Source organism: Larimichthys crocea, chromosome III (genome assembly GCF_000972845.2).
Source record: "Larimichthys crocea isolate SSNF chromosome III, L_crocea_2.0, whole genome shotgun sequence".
Classification (NCBI taxonomy): Eukaryota; Metazoa; Chordata; class Actinopteri; family Sciaenidae; genus Larimichthys; species Larimichthys crocea.
In genome coordinates, this window is record NC_040013.1 from 4,438,020 (window position 1) to 4,463,908 (window position 25,889).

Genomic DNA, 25,889 nt, shown 5'->3' on the forward strand with positions numbered 1-25,889 from the left:
TTTAGGCAGGTTTATTGCACGTTATGGGCAAAGGTAAACTGAGATGGTGGGCTGTAGAAGGGATGAGGGTCGAGAGGCAAGAGGAGAAATCAGTTGATTGATGGAGGAGTTCGGATTTCGTCCGGCGTCAGCAGGGAGATAGTTGGGAACCAGGAGGGAGTTGAGACTCTTCGTCTCTCCACATATTAAAGCCCCTGTCATTCCTGTATTTGCACGAAAGAGAGAAGAAGGAGAGAGGTGGAGAAAAGAGGAGAAAAAAAGAAAAAGAGGGTTCTGGGGAGTAGGGAGAGGGAGTGAACGGAGAAGCTGTGCTCGTGGGATGAGTTCAAGGTGTGGTCCTTCTTCCTGAACCTAGTTATAAAACTGAACTAAAATGTTCAGCTGACCTGTGCAATGATTAAAAGCAGAGGTGGAAAATACATTTACTGAGGGTCTGTACTGAGTCAAATCAAATTGTAGCTAAATTTTATTTCATGCCGCAGGAGTATGGACCTTTAAAGATAACCCTGACAGTAACGCTATCCAGAGCTGAGACATGAGGGGCCTTCTTGGGGTAAATAAATATACAGCTATCTATCAAAACTACTAAAGATCCAGCAGAAGAAGCCTGATTTATTGGCTCCTCAATGAGGAGATTTAAAGAAAATGCATGGCAGCTAAGACAGAGAACTTGTGTTTAGTGTCTTACAGCCTCCACGGGCTGGACAGCACATGATGCAGGACATTAAAATAACTAAAATCAGCTCTGAGGTAGTTGTACTGACTGAACTTACATAAGACATAGCACAGATTAATGAATAAGTGCATGCTACATTACCGTAATATGAACAAGAAAGAAAAGTTGCATGGAAATGAAACTAAATCTGATTTTAAGGCTGAAGAATTCAGAAGCTGACCTTATAACATGATGCATTGTTATAGTTCTTATCGCACAAAAACATTTTGTTTGTTGTTACTTCACTTTTCAGGTGAAGGTTTCAGCTCCACTGTGCAGAATGATGCATGTGCAGAGGTTTTGACACCTCAAGGTTGTTTTCACATCCGTCTGTTGAAGGGGGGAAAGTTTCTCTGTGCGCACACACACACCTCCACACACACTTTTCAGTGAAGGAGTCATCTTGTGTGCAGTAGTTTAACTTCTGAGATTAAATAACTTTTTCAGACGTAGATGCAATTTTGGAAACATGGAAACATTTAAGTCAGGGTTCTTTAATAATATAAAAATAATATAATGCTCCTAGGAGTTTTTCTTTCTGCAAACACTTCCATAAGTAAAGTTTTCCAAGACTTTTGCTAATTCTACTTTAACTTAACCAAAAGGCGCTGAATCTTGTTTCCCCTGCTGATTAAAAGATTCCTTTGGTCACTCAAGCAATTAATTAGAATTAATTAATGAGTGTACCAACTGAAGTCTCCAGTGTCCTTATAATGAATGCCCAATTACACAAATCCTTGCCAGGAACTTTCAGAAGATTTTCCGCATGTATAAAATGACTCTCCAGAAAAGATTAGCGAACTATCTGACGTATGAAATGAAGTTTTATCACTTTAGATTTTAATTAAATTTACATTTGTTGAGTCACATCACATCCCAGCAGTGGATGGAGTAAATGCAGCGAGACACTAGGTGGAGGCACAGAGTCGTGATGCTCGGCCCTCAGCTTCAGCAGCAATTTGTTGTTCCAGCTCTTTCAACACTTCACCCCGCCGGGGACGCTCACAGCGAAATGAACTGAGCAAGACGTGGTCACAGTGAGTGCACACATCAACAACAGTTCTGTGATTAGTGAAGCTCCTTCTGGCTGTTTGACAGTCGTCCAATTAGGATTTAGCACGATGAGTGCACTGATTAAACCGGAGAGAGAGAGAGAGAGAGGGGGGATCCTATCATGTCAACATCTTCACCCACTGATGAGAGTTTCAGACAGAACACAAGAAGCATCAGGAAGACTTTACAAAGCTGAGCCCTCCTGGGAAAAGTGTGCAAACATGACTCACCAGCTGTGCTCGATGTGCTTTCAAACCACTGGAAACACACACACACACACACACACACACACACACACACACACACACACACACACACACACCACAGCTACAAGTCCACAATCATTCCCATCATATCATCATGATGACATATGTATGACTGTAAGCATGCACTGTTACGTGTATTTCCCTTTAGAATAAATAATTGTGGGCTCAGTGATGTATCAGAATATTAAAACAATACTACAAGAATGCAGATTACACCCTTATTGGTAATTTCCCTACGAATACATCAAATTAGGCTGCTGGATAAGATCAGGGAGAAGCTGATGAAACACATGGGGGTTGTTCTTTCTCTGTTCCAGTCTATATCTGACTACAGCGAGGCTGCTGATCTAATTATGGTATTCATTACAGCTATTGCATTGGGAAGATGATATATCTTTATAAAAACCTGGAACACAGGTATTCGTCGGCTGAGGTTCTTGCTCACGATCTCATCACTCCCCCTCCAAAAAGAGAGACAAAAAGAAAGGAAGAGTTGATTTAGGTCATTTGTACCATCTGTATTTTATTGCTGCGGCTGGAGGCCTCTCTCCTAATGGCATCTGCGCAGAGACGGCGTGATTTACAGGTTCACAGACATGCTAGTCAATGACAACGCGGGCACAGACGAGCACTCTCACCGCCCTCCCCTGTGGGAAAGCTGTCGGCTTCACTTCTCCGACTGAACCTAACGCACAGAGGGGTAGATTGGCTTACCGATGCTGGCTGCATCTCCTCCCTCTGACACTCACAGAGGGAGTACATCTTGGTACTACAGAAGGAGTAGCCAGGAGGAAATAAATCAATACGGAAGGCAGAGATTGTCCTCTTGCCCTCTGATGCTTTTGCGTAAACAGAGACATTTAGATTCACGCTTGGTTTTTGGGAGTAACACCTTTTGCTCTGGTGAGAACACCCACCCACACGGGAGCCCTTACGGAGGCCTGCGTGCTTTGTGTACAAATGGCAGACTGAAACAAAGAGTACGGCCTGATAGGAGACTGACTGAGACTGTGTTTGACTTTCTCTAAATCTGGTGGAGAGGCTCGGGGGGGGGGTCCGGTCAGGATTGAGGTCAGCAACCACAAGGTCAGCTAAAATTCCACAGTAGTATATTAAGACATTCATCTGGCACCACTTGGAGGTAGATGAAAATTGTGCGAATGTGGATAGATGAACCGGGCTACGTATTCAGTGAATCAAGCAAAATCACCTTGTTAGGAATACGTCATACAAATTTATTGTAATATAACATGGAAGTGCACAAGGTCCCTTTTTTTTGTGTACAGAGCAGCAACATTTTGACTACAGGAACAGCGTTAGGCAAACTTTGGACAATAGGAGCACCACTGACCAGCATTTTTGAAACATTTGGTGAAATCATGCATATTTACATTTCTCTCTGTAATATAAAATATGTAAACATTTAGAGATCTCTAATCTCTTTACTATACTTCTTTTGGTCCACGTCAAGGGCGTATTTACAGGGTCTTTATACACTTTGGACGGTCTGCAACAGTTTGTGTGTGATCTTAAAGGGTACAGCTATAACGGCCGTGATGTTTCTTTCATTTTTACATCCAGAAAAATCACAGAATGCTATCAAAGCTGACACATTTTAAGTTTCAAAGCAGCCACCATTCTGACATAGCTCATCTTTTGTCACGATAACAGAGCCAAAGGAAATATATTCTCATCCACGACCTTGAAAAACAGAGTCATTAGGAATGTGTGAAGGATTACAGTAGTTACACAGACTCTCCTTTTTCCGACAGGGACAGTTGGTGGATTTTGATGGTGGGAAGGTTCACGACAGGAGGGGGCTGTGCACAGTTTGCCTCCGGCGTGGGAGTCCCATCGCTGAGGATGCAGCAGCAGGTTTTGTGGAAGCTTTTACTGCAGAATTTGGCCACTTTCACTCTGCTCGTCTCGACCCTCCACTCCCTGCTGTCCCTGAAGGAAGAGGTCTTGGACAGGGCCATAGAAGGGGAAGGGCTGAGCCGACCCCTGCTGTCCAGGGCCAGATTTAGGGGCTGGCTTTGACCATGAGTTTGACTCTGAGCTGCATTCAGATGATGATGTTGTGGTCTAGGGGTCTTTCTTAGACATTTAGCTCCGAGTAAACTCTGGAAAGCTTTCTTAAACTCCTGGCTGGAGCACGGGTAGATGATGGGGTTGATGCAGCTGTTGAAGTAACCAAGCCAGAAGGTGACCTTGAAGACGGTTTCTGAAGGTCTGTATGTGGGGAAAATGGAGCCTGTGGAGACATTAGATACACAGAGGTGATTAAAATTACCACATGTACCTGTAAAACCCTGATTTCTTGTCTGAAATGTGAAGATTGATATATTAACTCTACTGTGGTTATATGCTCTCAATGAATGTTAACGCGCTGCTAACACCGTTGACCTTTAGGTCATTGACTTTACATAAAGATGGACAACACGACAGGGACTCAAGATTCAAGCCAAACCAGAGCCTCTCAATCACCTGCCTGACGGCTGTCTGCAGTGTTGTTCATAAAGCCCCCCCCCATGTTAGCAGATAGAGAAAGATGATTTATCTCAGGTAGTTCCTGCCACGCTGGTGTATCCTCAAGTGTTAATTTGTCTGATAAGACAGCTGCGCCCTGCTCACGGTTGAGTCAGTAGGTGTCTCGGCGGCACCTTGATACTGTGGCTCTAGGTGTAAGATGGCACATCTCTACCAATGGTTTAGTTAGTATACTATCAGCTGCTAATTAGCTAAAGGGAAAGGTGTCTACCTGGTTTTGCACGTGTTTGGTATCCTCTAGAGACCATGAATAATTAATCTGTGGCATATTTAACAGCAACCAATCTAACCGTTAAGACATTTCACTCTCAATCACAAAAGTCAATTTAATGGGGTTGCAAGAGGGCGTCAAGGGGGATCACAGAGGTTATTAGGATTCATCTTATGGGGAGCATGAATATTTGTGCCAGTCCACCTTGTAGATGTCAGTCTATTTCACTGAATTAGTGAAAATCTTCTGGTGTGTTTAGAGGATAAATTAGATGTTAGGATTCAGCCTCTGGAGACCATGAATGTCTATACCGAATTTCTTGGCAATCCATCTAAAATACTGAGATATTTCACAAGAATGTGGTGGTACTAGAAGAAACTATTCAATGAATCAGCAAAGTCATCAGGATTCATCTTATGGGAAGCATGAATGGCTGTGCAAAATATTGTGCCAATCCACCTTGTAGATGTCAGTCTGTTAATTAGTGAAAATCTGATGGTGTGTTTAGAGGATAAATCAGATGTTAGGATTCAGCCTCTGGAGACCATGAATAGCAATAATGAATTTCTTGGCAACCCATCGAAAGTGCTGAGATATTTCACAAAAATATCAACCTGCTGTCGGCACTAGAAGAAACTATTCAATGAATCAGCATTAGGATTCATCCTCTGGGGAACATCAACAATCCAAATTGTCTCGAACAAAGCGATAAACTAACAAAGAAATGTTGGTGTCCGGGGCTAAAATCAGTGGCAGTTGCTTGCTCTAGTATCTGTTGCATTAAAAGGTTGTGTTTATATGAAAATATCACATGATCCGACAGAAACATGCCCTCATTTACATCCACTTGAGACCATTTAATTTAATTGTTTTATCCACTTTCCGCTAAAAAAGATGCCTATCCCTACTTGCCAGCGAGGTTAAGGATTATATTAAAATTGTCGTCATGAAAAAGCACTGCTCTTGATTAGAGGAAGCGTTAAAAGCAGAGAGCGTGAGCGGGATGCTTAATGAAGATGCAGAAAAAAAAAAAGACTTAACAGGAACATCGCATGCAGCCCAGTTTGTCAATGAAAATGTAGGTGACTGTGCCCAAATCCAACGACTGCCAATGAAACATTAAAATAATTAAATGGCTGGCTTTTAGTCTATCTATCTATCTATCTATCTATCTATCTATCTATCTATCTATAGGGGGAGAAGATGCCGTGTAAAATGATTTATTGGGCGAGTTGTTGCTGCCTGAAAAAAAATGAGATTGTGATATAGAGATGGATAGAAAGAAGAGATGGAGAGCTGATTATTTTGTGTCTGGCTCTACAGCTCATACATTTTGAACTCAGCTGTGCCAGCAAAACAAGAACAATTCTGTTATTGCTGGAACCGTTGATAGATGTTGTCGAAGTTGTTGTTTTTTGCTGAATGAAAAAAAAAGGCTGTTCGATAAATGCCTTGTTGCTCAAAATCAATGAAACATGACTGCTCAAGGGAAAACTGCGCAGCTCCAATTGTTGCGAACTTCAATTAAAGCACAATATGTTTCGGGTTGACAAAGATTTTACACCACCCAGGGTTTGTCTGAAAAGAAGACAAATGACAAAAGTCGCAAAACAAAATGCTGCATCCTGGAAGATAAAGTACAATTTAACAAGAAAGAAAGAGTTGTACGAATAGAACTGCTACCAACATATAACAGTTTTATACATCCTCCATATACAGAGCAACTTCTGAATTTGGAGTTGATTTTCTGTCCACCTGCCAAATGTAAATGATCTTTTCACCAAATTTATTTTCCTTAAGGTTGGCAGGTCACACATACAGGTACATATGAGGGCACTGAATGTGTAATTTCACATTCATTCACATTTACATTTTTACTCATTTAGCTGACGCAAAGCGACTTACAGGGAGCAATTTGGGATTCACTATCTTGATCAAGGACACTTATGACATGCATGCTTGTAACCTGATTTAACTGAAAATAACAAAATTATTACAGTCAGATATTATATTATGAGTCTATTAGTATGGTCAGTGTGATTTGATTGTAATAATTCAGAGAAAATCTCTAACAGTGTTTAATTAGTTTTTTTTATATTTACTGTAAATATTTTATGTATGTGTATGTAAAGTTTCCGTCATGATGAGAAGGACAAATGTGAAATATGTGGAAACGTTTTGGTGTCTGATCGACTTCATTAAACAATAATTAAACGTTGTAAGTTATTGAAGCAGATAATAAAATGAATACTTTTTTCCCCCTGCCATACCGTTATGACTACGACGATACAGAAATGAGGAGCTGCAGCTTTGACTGACCTCTTGCAAATGGACCGACGTTTTATGATGAATATCTCCAAAGTGTACCCGATGTGATTTAGACCGAACGGGGACATTTTTACATATCATGTGGGAGTATCAGTATTCGGTTGCTGTCCAGACTGTACGCTGTTGAATTATGAGTCTGGGCAGAGTTTTAACAATACAGATGAAAGATGTTGGCAGGTTTAGGTGGCAACCGCTGCACACTCTTTCAAATCATCATTGGAAAAACTCTTTAATAGAGATCTCTCTGTTGCTAGGATCAACCAGACAAGGCCGTGTATTCTATACATGCAAATGTTCCTCATGTATAACGGGAGTTAGAGAAGGTCTCCACCAACGCTTGAGAAAAAAAAACAAAAAGATTATTGGCTTTGCTTTGTCTGTCTGCTGCCTAGTGCCAGACCGTTTTTAGAGCTTTCAGCTGAAAACAGCTGCAGACCAAAATGACATTGATGAGACTGGCGACAGCGAACTGAAACAATGAAGATGTGTGCTGTAAAAACTGAAAGATTATTATGGCTTTGTCTCGTAGACGCTTTAAAAGATGGACATCGTATCCTGAAGCTCAGATTGTGCAGTGGCTCTGGCCGTCACAATCTTGGCAAGCTCTGCCTCTGCCGCCTAAATGTAAATTAAAGCGACCACTCTCTTAATTATGCATAACTTTGAGCCTTAATATAATTTGAATGGGTGAGATATATAGAAATTAAATCAATACAATTTTTATCAACAGCGAAATTAGCTATAGAGACCAAAACTGTTTTTTGTACCATAGTACAAACATGTTTATTTTTGCTGTGAAGTTGGACATTTTTAACATAGAGAATTATAAGGATTGACTCATTTTGTAGCCAGCCTCAAACTGCACTTCATGGCACTTCTACGGTGGTTTCTTCACAGCCACAGAGGTTTAAAGAAAAGATTAAATGTATAGTCTATAATTTTCATTAAAATTTTTAGTGGCCTCTCTTATAAAAAAAATAACAAATGACGTAGGATCATGGGAGTTGTCTTTATTGTTAAACAATAACAAATGACGTAGGATCATGGGAGTTGTCTTTATTGTTAAACAACCACCATTGCTGATGGTCTAAAATCTAAAATCTCACTAGACTCAGGCACACAGACAGGCATCGTTCATGGACCAGGTAATGTAATAAAGTTTTATTGACATTACGTTTAGTAATGTTTCCGCTCTGAAGTATCTAGTAATATCCGGAAGTGATTACAAATTTCTTTAAAAATTGTTGAAAATAATAATAATAATAATAATAATAATAATAATAATAATAAATGTTATATCTTCAACACCAACTTAATTTGATGACCTGCAGGAGCATGACTTCTCACCCTTCTGCTGTGATGGAGAGGTGTACACCAGGGTGTGTAAGTGCACCATGACATCACTATTACTGGTGTTGTTAAAGGTGCTAACCGTGCCACAAAAACTTCAAACTATAAAGGATGCTGAAAAACTGCTTTCCAGCCTGGTTAATCTTTATTTATTTAGATAAGAATAATAAAATGATAGGAAAAGATGAGGAAGAGAGACAGAGAAAACAAAGGGCTGCAGCTGGACTTGAACTTGGCATATTGCAGTTGACATCTTAACGTCTTGGGCCAAAGGAAATAAAGTTATTGTTTAAATCAGCAATGACTTCACATGTCCTTATAGTCCCTGAGAGATACAATCAAATTCCCACAACTTATATTTCCCTGATGGGAAATTAAAGCCAACACCAATAAACAAACTCAAACAATGACAAATTCTCGAGCTCTACATGTCAGAATTAGGTTGCACGGTGATTCACTGATAAATCTGTCATTGTCCACAGACTTATGTGGCAGCAGTATGCAGCCAGTCGCCAGCATTAGGAAGGGAGTGTTGGTAAGCTGAGGCTTTCCCTCATTTCCCAGTCAGAAATGGCCACATGGTAACAGCTATATTTACAAGCATGAGAGCATGGAATAAATAAAAAAACCCTAAGGGATTTGTGACTTTGCCGTATCTCATTTCTACTCAGTTCGGATTTCCTACTCACATTCCCTCGATATATATGCATGGTTCGGCAAGCTGTGTGTTTTTCCCTTCAAGCTTGTCTTCATAAAGGTGGGTGTTCTTAAAGGGAGCACAATATAAGGTCTGACACCAATCTGATGGCTTTATCTACCATTGCCAGACTGCCATTGTGATGAAGCGAGTCAAAGAAGAGGGGACGGAGCAGAGAGACGTCTTTACATTTCATTGAAGGACGTGCGTTTGAAACACATGATGGTCTGAAATCGTGTGCTTTTGTTTACGGACATTGGCGGACCGCAGGCTGTCAGGGATCTAAAAGATTTAAAGAGCCTATTTATAGAGCGTCCACCTGGCTGAGTCAAAGCATTTACTACGTCGCCCAAGAGGCCACAAGGGCTCGTCTGATTGACAGTAACTTCAGAGTGCTCCCACAAAGGGGCAATTCAATTAACAAGATCAAACTACTAAATTCGCCAGCACTTAAAAACTGGGCAATCGATGAATGGATCTGTAAAATGAATTAATGCAGAAGTTAAATAGCTTTCTAAAAGTGGTCTGACTCATATGTGTAAACGCAAGTAATCCAATAAAGGAAACGGTTTGTAGCTCGTGATATCTTATTGATTAAAAATGAAAAAAGCAGGTCATGAATTTAGCTTTGTTCTGTTCACAAAGGTCATGAAATATGCTTACCAGGACTTTTTATCCTTTGTTTTTAGCAAACATTAAACAGACGAGCACTGATTTTGAGAATAGTTTCCAGGTTTTATGCTGCATTTTTTTCCCCAGACATGAGACGTATCAATCTTCTCATCTAACTCTCAGCAATAAAGTGAATAAGCATAATTACCAAAATGTCAAACTATTTCTTATTATTTGATTAAAATGTTATTGTTTACATATTGTTGCTTTGCCTGGACAAATTCTACAGAAGTCTTGGACATCATCTTGCCCATAAAAAGTAAAAATCATATACAAACTGAGCATGACAATACTCACCGATAGGTAACACCAGGAAAAAGGGCAGCCAGCACAACACAAAGCAGCCAACCACAATGCCCAAAGTCTTGGCGGCCTTCATCTCACGTGAGAACTTGAGCAGTCGCAGGGCGAAGTGTGTGCGGTTGCGAAGGGCCTCGTCTTCTGACACAGTCGTGTTGCCTCTGTGTATCCTGAGTGTCACCTGCTCTGAGTCTGACTTCTCTATCTTGTGACCCTCCCTCAGGCCCTGGCTCTCCCTGTGAGCTACCACATAGACCCGACAGTACATGGCCAGTATGACGGCTAGAGGGAGGTAGAAAGAGCCCACAGCAGAGAAGATGGCGTAGCCCGGCTCTTCTGTGATCTTGCAGATGGTCTCGTCCTCGGGCGCTTCCTCTTTCCAGCCAAACAAAGGTCCAATAGATATGACGAGCGACAGCACCCACAGCATCATCATTGTCAGCAGCGCCCTGCGTTTTGTCATTATCATCGGGTAACGCAGAGGGTAACTGACTCCAATGAAGCGGTCAACCGAGATCACACAGAGGCTCATGATGGAGGCGGTGCAGCAGAGCACATCCACAGCTGCCCAAATATTGCAAATGATCCGTCCAAACACCCAACGATCCACAATCTCCAGAATGGCAGAGAAGGGCAGTACAGTGGAGGTTAGCAGCAAATCTGCCACGGCCAGATTAACTATAAAATAATGTGTGCCCGTCCGCAGGTTTCGATGACACACTACTGAGAGGATTACCAGGATGTTTCCCACAATTCCAAACACGATGAAAATACCAAGCACTAGTCCCAAACCCACAGCCTTGGCCACGTCGAGCTCTGGGACTAAAACCTGACTGCAGTTGGAGCAGTTTTGTGTCAGAGGTGTTGGGGTCATATTGTCCAGCGCAGGAACCATCTGTTCCAATACTACGTTGATGCTCGACACTGTCCTGTGCAGCAGAGGTAGACTGACCGCTTATTTAAGTTCACTACAGGAGAAAAGGGGACATCAGGACATTGTCATAAAAGCCATTAGAGTAATGATCACATTAAGTTTGTCTTGTCAAACAATTGAATGATGGTGCCACAAGCAAATGAGCCATTACGTTGGCAAAGCATCAAGAAAAATAAAACAGGATGCATGCGGGAACACAGAGGGAGAAGTATAATGTATGCAGACAAAGCCTACTGCGCTGAAATCAGGTAATCCATCTTGGAAATGTTACTGTTGTTAAAACTGACTGTTATTATGCGGCTGGCACGAAAACACAGTTAGAAATGCATTATAGATGAGATAGAAGTGTACACATCTAGAAAAAAAAATCTTTGCATGTTCTCTGAACCTAAAAAAATGCAGTTTGAGAAGCCACTCTTTCTTGGTAAGACGGCAAGTGAGCAGTAGTCCAGGCTTTTCCTGATGAACCCAGGGACAGACTCAGCACTCAGCACCTTTGAAGAGAGAGACAAAGGGGTCTGCTTTGAGAGAAGTGACGCATCCATCACAATGTAACAACAAAACACAAAAGCATTCATCCTTGGTTTGTCTAATTCATTTTTGCTGCTACAACTCAGATCTATCAAGACTGTGGGCGAGAGACGGCGTTTGAAACCACAGTTGCTGTCAGATCAATGTGACCATCTTGCGCTTATCGACCAAACACAATGTGCATTCGAGGAATAAAGAAATGGATATCAGCGCCGATCAGCTGCCCGTTTAACTGAATCGTCAGGGAAAAACATCACACAGTTAAAACTCGAGATGGCATCGAGCTCAACCGGAATAGCTGGGCAGGCAACAATGCAACAGTGTGTTTGTCAGTTTGTGGTGCTAATATGATCTTCAACCGACCTACCCAAGCCTGATCTCACCCTTAATCTCCCCCCCACTCCCCCAAACAAATCAATATCAAACTGTGACATCTTCGGAGGTCAAAGCAATGCATAATGTCCAGTTTGACATGAATCGAAGCCTTTACACTGAACGCTTTTAAATGAATGCTTTGACATGTTGGGAATGATGTTTATTCACTTTGAAGTGCCACTCATGTTTATACACTGAACAAAAAGCTATGCAGTTAGCTTAGCTTAGCATAAAGACTGGAAACAGGGGGAAACAGCTAGCGTAGATTTATCTATCATCACCTCCATCTCACAAAAAAGGCTCAAGCATGCAAGACTCATTTTTGCATTCCAGTTTTTTGTACATATTAAATATAACATGTTATGCCGTCTCCATAGTTAATCCGGCGTTTTGGTACATATTAAAGAAGCTTTTGTAGGAAGGCTAGCTGTTTCCCCCTGCTTCCAGTCTTTATGCTAAGCTAAGCTTATTATTAGTGTGCTGTCCTCATTATGTTATGTGCGCTGTGCAAAACTTGACAGTCAGATAAACTCCTTCCTGACATCAAGACTCTCAAGACAGTTTTTCCTTTGTCCACAGGTTTAATGACGTTGCGAGGAAAGGTGAAACTAGAACAGATATACAGAAAATATAATCAACAGTGTGCTAACAAACTAGTACATAAACATGACCCTACGATGCAAAGGCATGACATGTGTGCAGAATGACTGGTTCGACTCAGATTAAACAAAACAACAGCTCTCAACAGCTCTCTCTTGCTTACTTCCTGGTTACTAGTCCCATGACACAACTCCTTGTTTAGGTTTTAGTTCCTTAAAGCGATCACAGCCAAAAAACACAGAAAACAAGACTTTAACTAAACACCCCCCCCACACCCAACAGGCTTGTCATGATGTCATGATGCTTAATATAACTAAGCATCTGCAAGGAGAAGAAACACTATCTCTGAAAGCAGTCCGTTCTGGTTTAATGACCTTCACCTCAACCTGGCGCACTTTCCCATCTTTGCTAGGGAAGGTCTGTGTTACCAGTCCAAAAAGCCATTCATTTCTTGGTACTTGACTGTTTTTGAGCAAAACAACACTTCCTGACTTGATGTTCGGATGAATGGACTGCCATTTCTTGTGTGCTTGTAGTGTTAGGAGGAACTGCTTCTGCTATCTGTCCCAGAAAGTGTTGGACAGGTGCTGAACCTGCCGCCATTGGCGCTTATAGAGGTCTGAAGCCTCAAACTTGCCTGCAGGAGCAGGAACAATGTTCACTTTTTGTGTGAGAAGAGCAGCCGGTTTGAGTATAAACGAATCATCAGGGTCAGTGGTCACAGGAACAAGGGGCCTGCCATTGATAATTGCTGCTACTTCTGCCATGAATGTCACAAGCACTTCATGGGTAAGTTTGTCTTTCAGCTGGAGAAACATAGAGTCCAGAACTCTCCTTGTAAGACCAATCATCCTTTCCCATGTTCCGCCAAAATGGGAAGCATGCTTGAAGGTATCCTCAAGTCCTTGCAGGCACCAACAAAGTTAGTGCCACAATCCGAACGGATATGTTTGACTGGCCCACGCACAGCAATAAACCACCTAAGTGCGTTGATGAAGCTGGATGTGTCAAGGGATTCTATGACTTTAATATGAATAGCTCTTATGCTCATACATGTAAAGATCACTGCCCACCCCTTACTGAGTGCAAGGTCTCAGAAGACCATGCATGTCAATAAAAGGGTCCAGATTTTTGAGTGGACTTCTTTTGGGAATCCTCTCGTGTTTTTGGATGCATTTGATCTCTTGATTGTAGACTTCCTCTTGTACCGCTCGAATGATTATGGCTGAAGCTTGATTGAACTCCTCAACATCAAGCTTTGCTTTGCAGTAATGCCAGCCCTTACAAGAGCTGTTCTGCATCAGGGTTGTGCTGAAAAGACAGGCTATATGTCTAAGGCGAGCAATAGCACGAGTTAGCATCTTCCAAGAAGAGAACTTGGCAAATCTTTGGGAACCAAGCTGCTTGGATGATGTTGTAGTGCTTAAAGTAGACACTAGAGGCTGGATGTCTGGGTCTGAGCTTGGATCAACAAGATCATAGGTGCTCTCAGAGATACTTGGCTCCGATACGGACAGAAATTTGGGCCCACTGAGCCAGTTGGTGTCCTAGCCTGCAGCAACAGAACGTGTTGCATGATCCGCAGGGTTCTGGTCTGTTGGCACAAAGCCATTGATCTGGATGAGAGGATCTTCGGATACGTAGTACCCGGTTGCTGACATAAACATAAAAGTGCCTAGTTTCATTATTAATGTAGCCTAGGACCACTTTGCTGTCTGAATAGTAGGTTACAGCATCGAGCTGAAGGTCTAGTTCTGCTGAGACAAGGTCTGCTAACTCGACAGCGAGCACTGCTGCGCAGAGTTAGTCTTGGAATTGTATGCTCAGGGCTTGAAATTGTATGCTCAGGGCTTGGAATTGTATGCTCAGGGCTTTCTCCATGACAAACCCAACAGAGTTGTTTCCGGCTGTGTCTGTGATTTTTAGATATGTGACTGCAGCAATAGCTTTGGTTGATGCATCTGATAAGACACATAATTCTCTTCTGACAGCTGCTGAGGGTGAAGTTTCAGTATAGGGTCTGGAGATGGAAAGATTGGACAGTTCTGCCAAAGAAGCTCGCCATGATGTCCAAGCTTTCTTCATTTCTTGAGGTAATGGCGCATCCCAGTCACCGTTTTCACCAGTGAGTTCTCTCAAAATAGCTTTGCCTTGAATAGTAACAGGTGCTACAAACCCAAGAGGATCATAGAGGCTATTTATTGTGCAATTGATTCTAAGACTGCGCTGCATTGGCCGCATTGCTGCCTCAAGATCCAAGTCTTTGAGTTCACTTGCATGATCTCTGGACGGAAAGGCTTCCATGACCTCTTTCTTGTTTGCTGCGATTTTATGCAGCCTCAGGTTTGATTTGGAGAGAACATCCTGTGTCCTCTTCAGTAAGTTGACAGCAACTTCTGTGGTAGGCAGGGACTTTAGACCATTGTCTACATAGAAGTCACGCATTACAAAGTGCTTCACGTCAGGATCAACATGGAACTCGATGACCTGAACAGACTGGTGCAGGCCATGAATAGCCACTGCAGGCGACGGGCTATTACCAAAGACGTGGACCCTCATGCGATACTCCACAATGTCTTTGGAGAGGTCATTGTCCTGAGACCACAGAAAACGTAGGAAGTTCTTGTCACTCTCCTCTACCAAAAAACAATACATCTGTTCTATGTCAGCCGTAAAGGCAATGGCTTCCTTTCTGAAGCGAATCAGTACACCAAGCAGTGTGTTGTTCAGGTCAGGCCCCAATAACAGTACATCGTTGAGTGACACACCATTGTATTGGGCACTAGAATCGAACACAACTTGGATTTTCTTTGGTTTCTTCGGATGGTACACACCAAATGTTGGTAAGTACCATCGTTCTTCTTCCTCTCTGAGTGGAGGAGCTAACTCTGCATGGCCGTTTTTAAGCATCTTCTCCATGAAGCTTAGGAAGTGGTCTTTCATTTCAGGCTTTCTTTCTTTCAAGGTTGCGCTTGAGAGACATGATACGCTTCAGTGCTTGGGACCTTTTGTTGGGGAGCCTCTGACGTGGACATTTAAAGGGTAATGGCGCTACCCAACTGTTGTATGAATCCTTCCGTAGTCCTTCATCCATTATTTTCATGAAGGAGGCATCCTGAATCCAAGGAGCCACCTGGTTGTCATCTTTGGTCCGCTTAAACACAGTGCATCCCAGGTGGTCATTTTCACAGGAAAGGTTTTCCTCTGAGTATGTTGTAGAGTGATTGGCGACCAGGCATGGATCAAAGAGAGTAGGACGTTTTGACTCTGTGGTGTTAGTGTAGAAGGTTTTGATCGTCAGTGGTTTGTGGACGCGACCTAGACACACGTTTCCCACAATAACCCACCCCAAATCCAACTTCTGTGCATAGGGTAGGTTGTGTGAGTCATTAACCTGTTTGCGGACTCTATGAACTCTGATAATGTCCCGTCCTAAGAGAAGAATAATGGGGGCCTGTGTTTCGTTGTCTGGAATGAGGTGTGCCACTGACTTCAGGTGTGCATGATGACGAGCTACACTGGGCGTTGGTGTTTCGTCTCTGTTGTTAGGAATGTCAGTACATTCTATGAGGCTGGGTAATGGAATGCGGACAGTACCATCCAGTTCTCAATGTGTAAGGAGCGTTTGGACTCATTCAAAGAACTGAGAATGAACTAGTGACCTGTTGCTCTGCTCATCCAGAATTGCATACAGTTTCACTGCCTTTTCTCTGCGGCCAGCTGGATATACTTTTACAAGACATATTTTAGAGCAGGAACGGTCTGTCAGATCCCCACCACAAATTTTTGTGCATTTGTTAGTGACTTCAGATTGAGTTGAGGTTTCCTCCTCCCCGCTGTACTCTGGAGCAGGGTCCGCCGCTTCTGTCCAGGGTGCAGGTCCAGGGTGCAGCGCTGTGTAGTGTTTCTCACTTTTACATTCAAAACATTGAACCTTAACCTTGCAGTTCTTTGCAATGTGTGATGACGAAGAACAGCATTTAAAGCACACATTATTTTCTTTTAAGAATATCTCGCGATCTTCAATGGGCTTCTCTCTAAATGCACGACATTTTACGCAGAGGGTGTGGTTTTCTATGAATAGGACACAGTTTATCACAGTCATCAGGTCTCATTGGGGACTAATCAGTGTCAAAGGTGGCTCTGGGAAACACCTCTGTTTTGTGTACAGAGACTTCCCGACGTTTGTTTGGCTTCCAAACTGTCCTCTCTGCCCTAGGAGCCATGTCTGTGTGAGTGACGAAGTTGAAGCTCGGATCATTCCCAATCCTAGCCTCCTGGCTAACAAAGTCTACAAAGTAGGCAAAGGGAGGATAGGGAACACACCTTTGTCGCTTGTAAGATGCACCAACTGATGCCCACTTTTCCTGCAGACGAAATGGAAGCTTCTGTACTATTGGGTTGACACACCTTGCTGTGTCGAGGAAAGAGAGACTAGGTAAGATCGCTCAACTTTGTTAGTTTAGGATAATCTCGATTTGTTATCTTTGGGAAGGAGTCGATTATTTGAACTTAACTTGGCGGGAATGGCACATATATCCATCTTCATAGATGTGTGGCTGCTGCAGGATAAGCTGAGGTAATTCAGAGCCAGTACTGATTTGGTCTTTAAGGCAAGGTTTGGTTTCAGGTTGGAGATATGAAGGTGAAATGTTGCAGCTAGGGCTCGTCTTTTCTAGCTTTAAGTTGATTTCCTCCTCTGCATAGGAAAGCCGTGCTTTTGCTGCTTCTGCTCTTGCTCTTGCCTTAGCTGCAGCGATGATGATGATGCGTTCGATCGTGATAAAGAGCATGAAGCTGCTGCCTCTGCCATGACGCAGCCTGGTGGTCAGTCTCCGTTTAGACACTGCTCTGGAAGACTGCTGACTTTGTGTGACGATGTTGTTGTTATCTGCCAGCTTTCACTGCATTATCGTGCCCGCTAGAAAGCCATGGTTTCACTGTGCTGTCCTCATTATCCGTGCGCTGTGCATAACTTGACAGTCAGATAAACTCCTTCCTAACATCAAGACTCTCAAGACAGTTTTTCCTTTGTCCACAGTAGGGATGCACCGAAAAATTTCGACCGAAAATGGCCCAAAAGTGCATTTCGGCTTTCGGTGAAGTGGCCGAATAGTAAGGCCGAATAGTGGCGTGACGCAATTGATGTAATCAAACAACGTGCTCGGTGATCTGGCCAGGGTTGCTGATTCTTTTCTCATTCACACACAAAAAACCCACGATGCAGGATATAGGAAAAACACAGGCAAGAAATACATCATACACTGCTCTTTATATATATATATTTTATATATTATACTAACTGGAAATTCTACTGGAATATTTGAAGGATATTAAATAAACATTTACTTTCTTTGAAAAAACATGTCTACAAATTTATTCTAGGCTATTTATGCAATAGTAAAAAAAAAATAGTGAAAAATTTAACAACCGCATTTCATATTCCGTATTCGGCCAACCATTTAATTTTTATTCGGTTTCGGCCGAAATTTTTTATTTCGGTGCATCCCTAGTCCACAGAATTAATGACGTTGCGAGGAAAGGTGAAACTAGAACAGATATACAAAAAATATAATCAACACTGTGCTAGCTTTTAACAACACAAAATCCTCAATGTAAATGTATCAACTCAATCTTCAGTGCAAATTAATCCACTTGTTTCCCTTTTAACTGTTTTTAACTGTGACAGGATTCATGTATTTATTACATTTTTAACTTGAAACATCATTCCTGCTCATAAATTGTAACTATGCTCTCATGAACTTGCAAAAACTCAGATAATAATCTGCAATTGTAGATAACGATAAAGCAAATTAGTACATACCCATGATGCTACCAAAGGCATGAGATGTGTGCAGAATGACTGAATGACTGACTCTGATTAAACAAAACAACAGCTCTCAACAGCTCTCTCTTGCTTACTTCCTGGTAACTAGTTCCATGACACAACTCACTTTCTTAAAGTGCCCACAGCCAAAAAACACACATGAGCAAACGAGACTTATAACATTAACTAAACAATATGCTAGATCTAGTTCCATAGTTAATGCACGAGAGTGGTATTGATCTTCTTATCTAACTCTGACAGGAAAAGTGAGTAAGCATGTATTTCCTAAACAACTTAAATGTTTTTTAATGTTTTTATACCTCGCACTAGGCAATTTTTTTTTTGCTTCTCGTTTAAAATGTAAAAACAAAATAATTTTAATGTCAAGCCAGATTATGAGTAGCTTTATATTTATATAAAATGATAAATTAAAGGGTGGGTGTGGGGGGATATGTATAGTGCCATCTAGTGGTGGAGCAAACCCTTTACAATCAGTCAAAACTTTTCAAACTACGGTGGCAGAGGTGTGACATGATCTGGCTCTGTAAAAGAGGATCGGCTGTGCCTGTAGATATAAAAGGCTCATTGCAAGGTAATCTCTTTAATCCGATACCTGCTTCAGAATCTGTCGGGCAGGGGACCAAGATTTTGGCATCTGATGCGTTCTTGTTTCAGTTTGTAGTCTGAGTAGTATTGATCAGTCACTTTTGAGACGGGCTTTGATTTCATGCAGGAAAAAGTTTGTGTGGAGAGCAAAAGAGATAGGACACACTGGCTGAAATGCAATCTGGGAACCCGACAGCTATCGTCTGACGATGATTTAGCTTTTTTTTTTTGCAAATTATCAGCAATCTGTTTATAGAGATTAGCTGAAATGTGTCTTTTTCATCATTCCTGTGTATCAAGTTGCTAATCCAACTGCAGAGAAAGTTATATATATATCCTGATTTTTGAGTATGTCAGAAACCCAGAAACATTGGCCGACGGCCACAGAGGCTCGATCATCGTCAGGCGATACCTGATGTGTTCCAAAATGTATTCAAAGGTAACAAAAACAGAACGATTCTTCTTAACATACATGAATATTATATTCCATTTCTGCTATATTCTTTGAATAGAGTCCCCTAAATCCGACACACTGGACCTTTAAGTCGCTCAGCTGGGTTCCTGTGTGACATCATCATGTACCGCTCCTCCACCAATGCAGATTTTGTCCTGGATCGCTCCCTCTGACTTTGACGCATCGAATTAATTTCATTTTGAATGTTCTGTCCTTTGACTGCAGAACTATGTCTCGGTAGCGTGCAAACTCTGCCACGTTGACAGACGCGAGATTAATCTTGTCTGCGCAGATTAACGACATTTGTAACGTGGATGATCCTTAACTCAACGTAGATTAGACGGGGACTCGTAAAAGTAGTGCGGCCGTGTTGACGATTTCAGGATTTTGTTAAGCTGCTTTTATGTGAGATAACATTTCGAGTTCATCTGAGTTGCCCTCTTCTCTACTGCGTATCTATCTATCTATCTATCTATCTATCTATCTATCTATCTATCTATCTATCTATCTATCTATCTATCTATCTATCTATCTATCTATCTATCTATCTATCAAACACTAACACAAAGACAGGCTGAGAGGGTGAAGGCGTTCATTATGCAGTCTCCTCAGGTCTCTTGCCCCTCCTCTCCTCCTCACCACACTATTAACCACTGGCTGACCTTTTCCTCTACACCCCATAAACCTGTGCTCCACGCTGGACGTACAGCTGTTTAACATGTCTGATGGATTATTATGTATCTGGGTAGCTCCTGTGCTGGCATAGTGCGGCAGAAAGACAAAAAGAAAAAACCAACAACCCTGCATTCAAGCAGCCATCATAAGGCACCACCAGAGAGCTTCTCCCACCCACTCAAGTGGAGGAAGGAGGTAGAAGTAGGGGGTGGAGGGGAGGGATGGCTGTCCCTCTAAGGTAATAATGAAAGTGCGAGTTACATGTTTATCCACAGGAGGATTGCAGGAGCTCATTACACCGTCATCATTTCACATTAAGGGAAAGATTAAGTTACCTGAGCTTAAAATATTAAGTGTCCCCGCAGCACTAAAATATTAAACAAACTGTGTTCGAATGAAGTCGAGGAAACTAAGCTTGATGGATTTACTGTGAGACAAGTTCTGTCATCCATTCAGTCTTCTCCTCTTGTTTATTCTCTCAGCTGTAAAGGAGCTCCGGGTCACTTCTACAGGCGATTAAGTGGCAGACGTTTACGTCGGTGCCATTATTAAGATGTAGATGTGACATTTGTGGCTGCTCAGTCTTTATTATCACACTGAGAATGAGAGTTACTATGTGACTAATCATCACACTTGTCCTTTTTTTTTCTTCATTTGTTCAAACTAGAAAAGAGAGTTGAAGCAATTAAATGCTCAGTGGAAAAAAAAAAGATTTCCAATTTCCAAACTCGCACCTTATAATCACAAGACTACAACTACAAATTTGGAGATTAAAGTGACAGAAATTAAAGCTGACAAGCCTTTTTAACATCAGGCTCCTAATAAAACACCTGTTGGTTTCACTAAATCACAGTTTGAGTTTGAGGAGGACTCATTTGGGATGCATATAGATTTAAGTGCAGCACTGATCTGTTTAATATTCACCCAGAGTAACACACATCTATCCACTCTGAGTGTCCAGGCGTCTGCCAAGGGGGTGATCCTAAAACAGTGAGCAGCTCCATAATGAAGTAGCTGTAGGTTGGATGCCTTGCTCAGGGGTAACTTTATTTATAAAATGTCACATGTTCCCGTCACAAGCATGTTTCTCCTCCACTGAGTCGACTACTAATTGTTATTGGCTGTTCTTCAGACAGACGCTCTACAATGTGTTGAAGAGGCTGCTGGGGCAGGAATCCACATTAATGTGGGTGAGGACAGCTCCAGATGTGCTGCATCTCTCTATCTGCATGCAGTTTCTTTTAATTAGTCTGGAGTAAACATCCATTCAGGCTGAAATGTAATCTTCTTTAGTGGTGTGCTAGGTAATTCCCAGCTCTATAAGATGAGCCACTTTAGGTGATACCTGACACAAAGTGATATCCACCCAGACAGAGAGAGAGAGAGATAGAGTGACTTATGGGCACTTGGTGGTGGTCGAAACCTCATCATGTTCAAGATTTAGATTTAAGAGACTGAGCTATTTATAGATCAGTCTTAGAGATTGGAACAACTGAAGATATTCAGACGAGATAAATCACATGATTTATTACTTTAAAATTATAAGATGCGGTGAAATTAAAATATAAATTAAATCAAGATTATTTCTGGCTACTTTTGTGCAATTTCTAATGAGCTGGCACTTCATTAGAAGGTCGCTCAAGTGGTCAGAAACAATAAAAACGCACCGAGCGTGGACAGCAAACGCACCAACTGGACGATAATTAATATCAAGAGAGGAAAAAAAACTTTAAATTCTTCAATTAAATTTTCTTCCACTCACCGAAGTTTGATCCCCGCGTCCTGACAGCTCTGCCCGTGCCACATTTGGAGACGGTTGCCTTGACACGCGCGGTGAATGGAAAAGCCAAGTTGCGCTCAACCGCGCAGAGCGAGAGAGCCCCTCACATCTGCCGAGTATAAAACGCCCGATGTTCAGGTGCTCCAAGTCTCTTCAGATGATGATGAGTACCAAATGACTCACTGTTTTCTCCTCGAACCACTTCTCTCCCCATCTCACAACCCCCTCCTCCTCTCCCCTTCTCCGCATATCCCCACCACCACCCGCCATCCAACCGTCCTCATCCTCACATCACCCCCCCTACAGCATCACTCCCCCTGTGCGTCATCACAACCGGTCACTGTCACTGCCAAAATGACTTTTCATTCAGAAATGTCTCATTAACCAGCGTCACCTACCTTTGGCAAATGTCAAACTGCAAGAGGAGGAAGGGGGTGGAAAAGTTTTTATTATCATTTTAGTGATGCTGTAAATCACAGTGTAACATTCAGGGGACCAGAACTGGATACTGTACTTAAAGTGTGTTATATGACAGCCTACATAATCTGAATTTATACTATGACAATAGCAGATTCCTTTTACGCAGATTCAGTAAAAATAAAGCACATTACCGCAGCTGGAATTACGCATACATGCTTTAATAAACACTCATGAATGGCTCACTACACTATAGTTTTTTATTTATGACTAAATGTATCTTAAGTCTTAAATAAGTTGTGATCTGATAAATCATATTTTTAAACAACATACTTTTTTTTAGCATGGTACACAATTCTTAACAGTAACATATATTATATATACTTATTTCATAAACCTTTACCAGTGTAATTTGGTTGTAGTGATACATCATTAAAATAGTATACAGTGTGATTTTCTTCTACATCCTTCTTAATTATAAAGTTATCACCGCCTTGTTCTCTAAGCTTTTGTCTTTTTGCCCTTGTACTATTAGTATTTTAGTATTTTTTTTAATACACACTATACTGTATACTTATCTCTTTACATGTAACATGTATTGTAAGCATAAATGCTTTGATATGAATAGTAAAGATGATGAATATAGTTTTATCATGTCTCCGAGTGTCTTTTTCTGTCACGTGAATTAAGAGCTAATACACACATAAGCACTACATATGCAGGATATACTGTATATGCAGCCAATAAGAGTCTTTAGTCTTTTCTTTATCTGTTGCACAACTCAGTCAATACACATGTTAATGTCTCAGGCTAAGCAGTCAATTGTAATTTATCTGGCATTGCAATTTCATCAGAGACGTATTCATTGCCTGTAGTTGGACTTTTCATTTTCTGTTTTTTCTAATTAAGCTATGATGAAGAGATGAAGCAGAAACAGACGCACTAACACACCCACAAGAACACATGAATAGAAACAGTGCATTGATTTGGTTTTGAACTGATTTTTTTTTCTCTCCTCCCCACTGCTGACAAATCCTCTGTTGATACAGTTGCTATATTCTTTGTTTTTCAGTCGGGTCCAGATATGAATGCTTTACCTGGGGCTGTGTTAAGCTCATCTGTGAAGCCAACCATCCAAAGTACAGCTCTTCGGCTAAATCAATGTTGAGACTTTCATCGTGTGACGCTCTGTATCATCGTGCCTGCTGTTATAGCCTGGCTACGTATCCTCTACTCCTGTCATGTCAAATGTGAAATTGCAGGCTCACTTCTGAACTCTCTGCGAAAGACAGCGTTCTGTTTTGTGTGCAGAACACATTGATCATTTTGTAAAAGCAAATATCAAAAATGGTGCGTCTTTGGAATTGAACAAACAATTTTCACAGCAATTCAGGTTACAATTATCATAACATTTACAGAGAATATGTCTCATTATTGTGCATGCATAAACGTCTTGCAGTGACACAGACGGAGCACTTTCTAAATAAGTATTTACTGCAATGATTACACATCAATTGTTGTGTAATTATATTTGCAAGCCAATGAAACAGTCCAATCATTTACAAAATAAAGAGGCAGTGAAATGATGCTCATATGTTTCCTTTGTGCTATTTGGCTGTGTATTTGCATCTTGTTACGGTCTATCGTGCAATCTAAGACCTGTTGGAAAAGCAATTACCTGTCTGAGCCGCACATGCAGTGAGGCGGGCTGCTGAGTTTGAAAGATACTGAAATCAATATCTCTGCACTGGAAGAAACATTTCCTGTCACGGAGGCAGCAAACCAGAGCCAAGCATTCGCACTAATGTTGGCATTTACAGTGACATTCACCTTCACTGCAGATCAACAGATTTCCATCCTCTTGCTTCAAAATCCTAAAAAAAGAAAAGACTGGCACAGATTTCAGCCATCAGAGCAAGTGAATGCAAACAGCTAATGTAATGCTGCAAGGCACTGATTTGTTTGTGTAACTGTGAAATTGCTTTTATAAGAAAACTGATATAAAATGCCTCCCATTTGACATGCAAATTCAAAAACGGAAACAGCTACTTCATGTGTATTGTTTTAATCATATCCTTGAAGCCACTGAATAACTGTGGTTGGGCTTTTTTTTATTTTTATTTTTATAAACTGAAGGAAGAAATTAAACTGACAACGGTGATAAACTTCGTCATCATTGATGAAGCTCCTTATGCAGAGCGTCCTGCAGCAGTCAGCTGTCCACCCACGCACAAACACAGCTAACCTGAGCCTGGCAACTGAAATGCAGATTAAAGAGAAAGAAAAAGAGAGTGGAAACAGAAATACATGTAACTGTAACTTGTACAACTTAAAGTACAGATAGCTATAATATTATTGCCTGATATCAAACAGAACTGTCAACTTGTTGCATTCAGTTTTTAGATAATCACTCAACGCACTTGGGTGGGCGGATTCGAATGTCTGGACTGAGGCAAATAACATTATCATGTACTAGACAAACTGAACCTTTGACCTGATGATAGCGTTAGATGAAAAAAATCAAGAGATCATCAGAAGTGTTGAAATTTAGCCTGAGGAGACCATGAATGTTTACACCAGACTTCAACAATCCAACGTATAATGTCGAATCTTTTCACTTGAAACTACAAATGTCAACATCACAGTGTTGCTAGAGGAAAGGTGAAAGGATCTTCAAAGTCTTTAGGATTCAACATCTGGGAACCATGAATACCACATTTTCTCCCAATCAATTTAGAAGATGTTGAGATATTTCACAGGATAAGTGAAAATGTTGCAGCATTAGACAAAAAGTTTGAGGATCACCTAAGTCAGTGGGATTCATCCTCTGGGGACCATGCAAAATGTTATGCCAATCCATCCAATAGTTGTTGTGGCATTTAACTTAAAACCACAAATGTCAACATCATGGTGGTGCAAGAGTAAAGGCAAGGTATAATGTCAAGTCTTTACGATTCATCATCTGGCAACCATGAATGTCAAATTTTGTCCCAATTAGTTTAGAAGATGTTGAGATATTTCACAGGATAACTGAAAACATTGGTAACTTTTACAGGAAAAGTCAGAGGGTCACCAAAGTTAGTGGGATGCATCATCTGGGGACCATGCAAAATGTTGCCAATCCATCCAATAGTTGTTGAGACATTTGACTTAAAACCACAACTGTCAACATCACAGTGGTGCAAGAGGAAAAGTCAAGGGATTACCAGAAGTGTTCAAATTTATCCTGAGGGGAACATGAATATCTGCATCACTTCATCATTTCATGACAATCCAACATTTCACTTGAAACTATTAATGGTAACATTGCAGTGTTTAGGATTCATCATCTGAAAATATCTGTACCAAATGTTGTACCAGACGTTGAGATATTTCACTGGATAAGTGGAAACTTTAGCTGGAGGCAATAGTGGAAAAAGTAAGGGGGTCTGTGGGATTTATCCTCTGAGGACCATCCAAACCTTCAGGCCAATCGATACAGTAATTGTTGAGATAGTTCAGCGTGTACCAAAGCAGAGAACTGACTGACCGACATTGCCATCCATTGA

The 25,889-nt window shown here is 41.3% G+C and overlaps 1 protein-coding gene across 1 annotated transcript; it reads right to left on the reverse strand.

Annotated features, from left to right (window-relative positions):
* Positions 1-3,223: 3,223 nt before the first annotated feature.
* Positions 3,224-18,487, reverse strand: adra1aa (adrenoceptor alpha 1Aa). Its single transcript, XM_019255374.2, has 4 exons — positions 18,407-18,487; positions 11,465-11,570; positions 10,140-11,110; positions 3,224-4,288 (listed from the first exon to the last, which is right to left on the reverse strand). Exons 3-4 carry the CDS (start codon positions 11,035-11,037, stop codon positions 3,780-3,782), a joined length of 1,407 nt encoding a protein of 468 aa, XP_019110919.1. The 5' UTR covers positions 11,038-11,110; positions 11,465-11,570; positions 18,407-18,487; the 3' UTR covers positions 3,224-3,779.
* Between the last annotated feature and the right edge of the window lie 7,402 nt (positions 18,488-25,889).

Bases quoted from the DNA above. Each gene is read 5' to 3' on its own strand.
- adra1aa (XM_019255374.2), bottom strand. From the start codon at position 11,037: ATGGTTCCTGCGCTGGACAATATGACCCCAACACCTCTGACACAAAAC. The intron at 4,289-10,139 runs GTGAGTATTGTC...ATGTCTCCACAG, and splicing joins TTTCCTGGTGTTACCTATCG to GCTCCATTTTCCCCACATAC.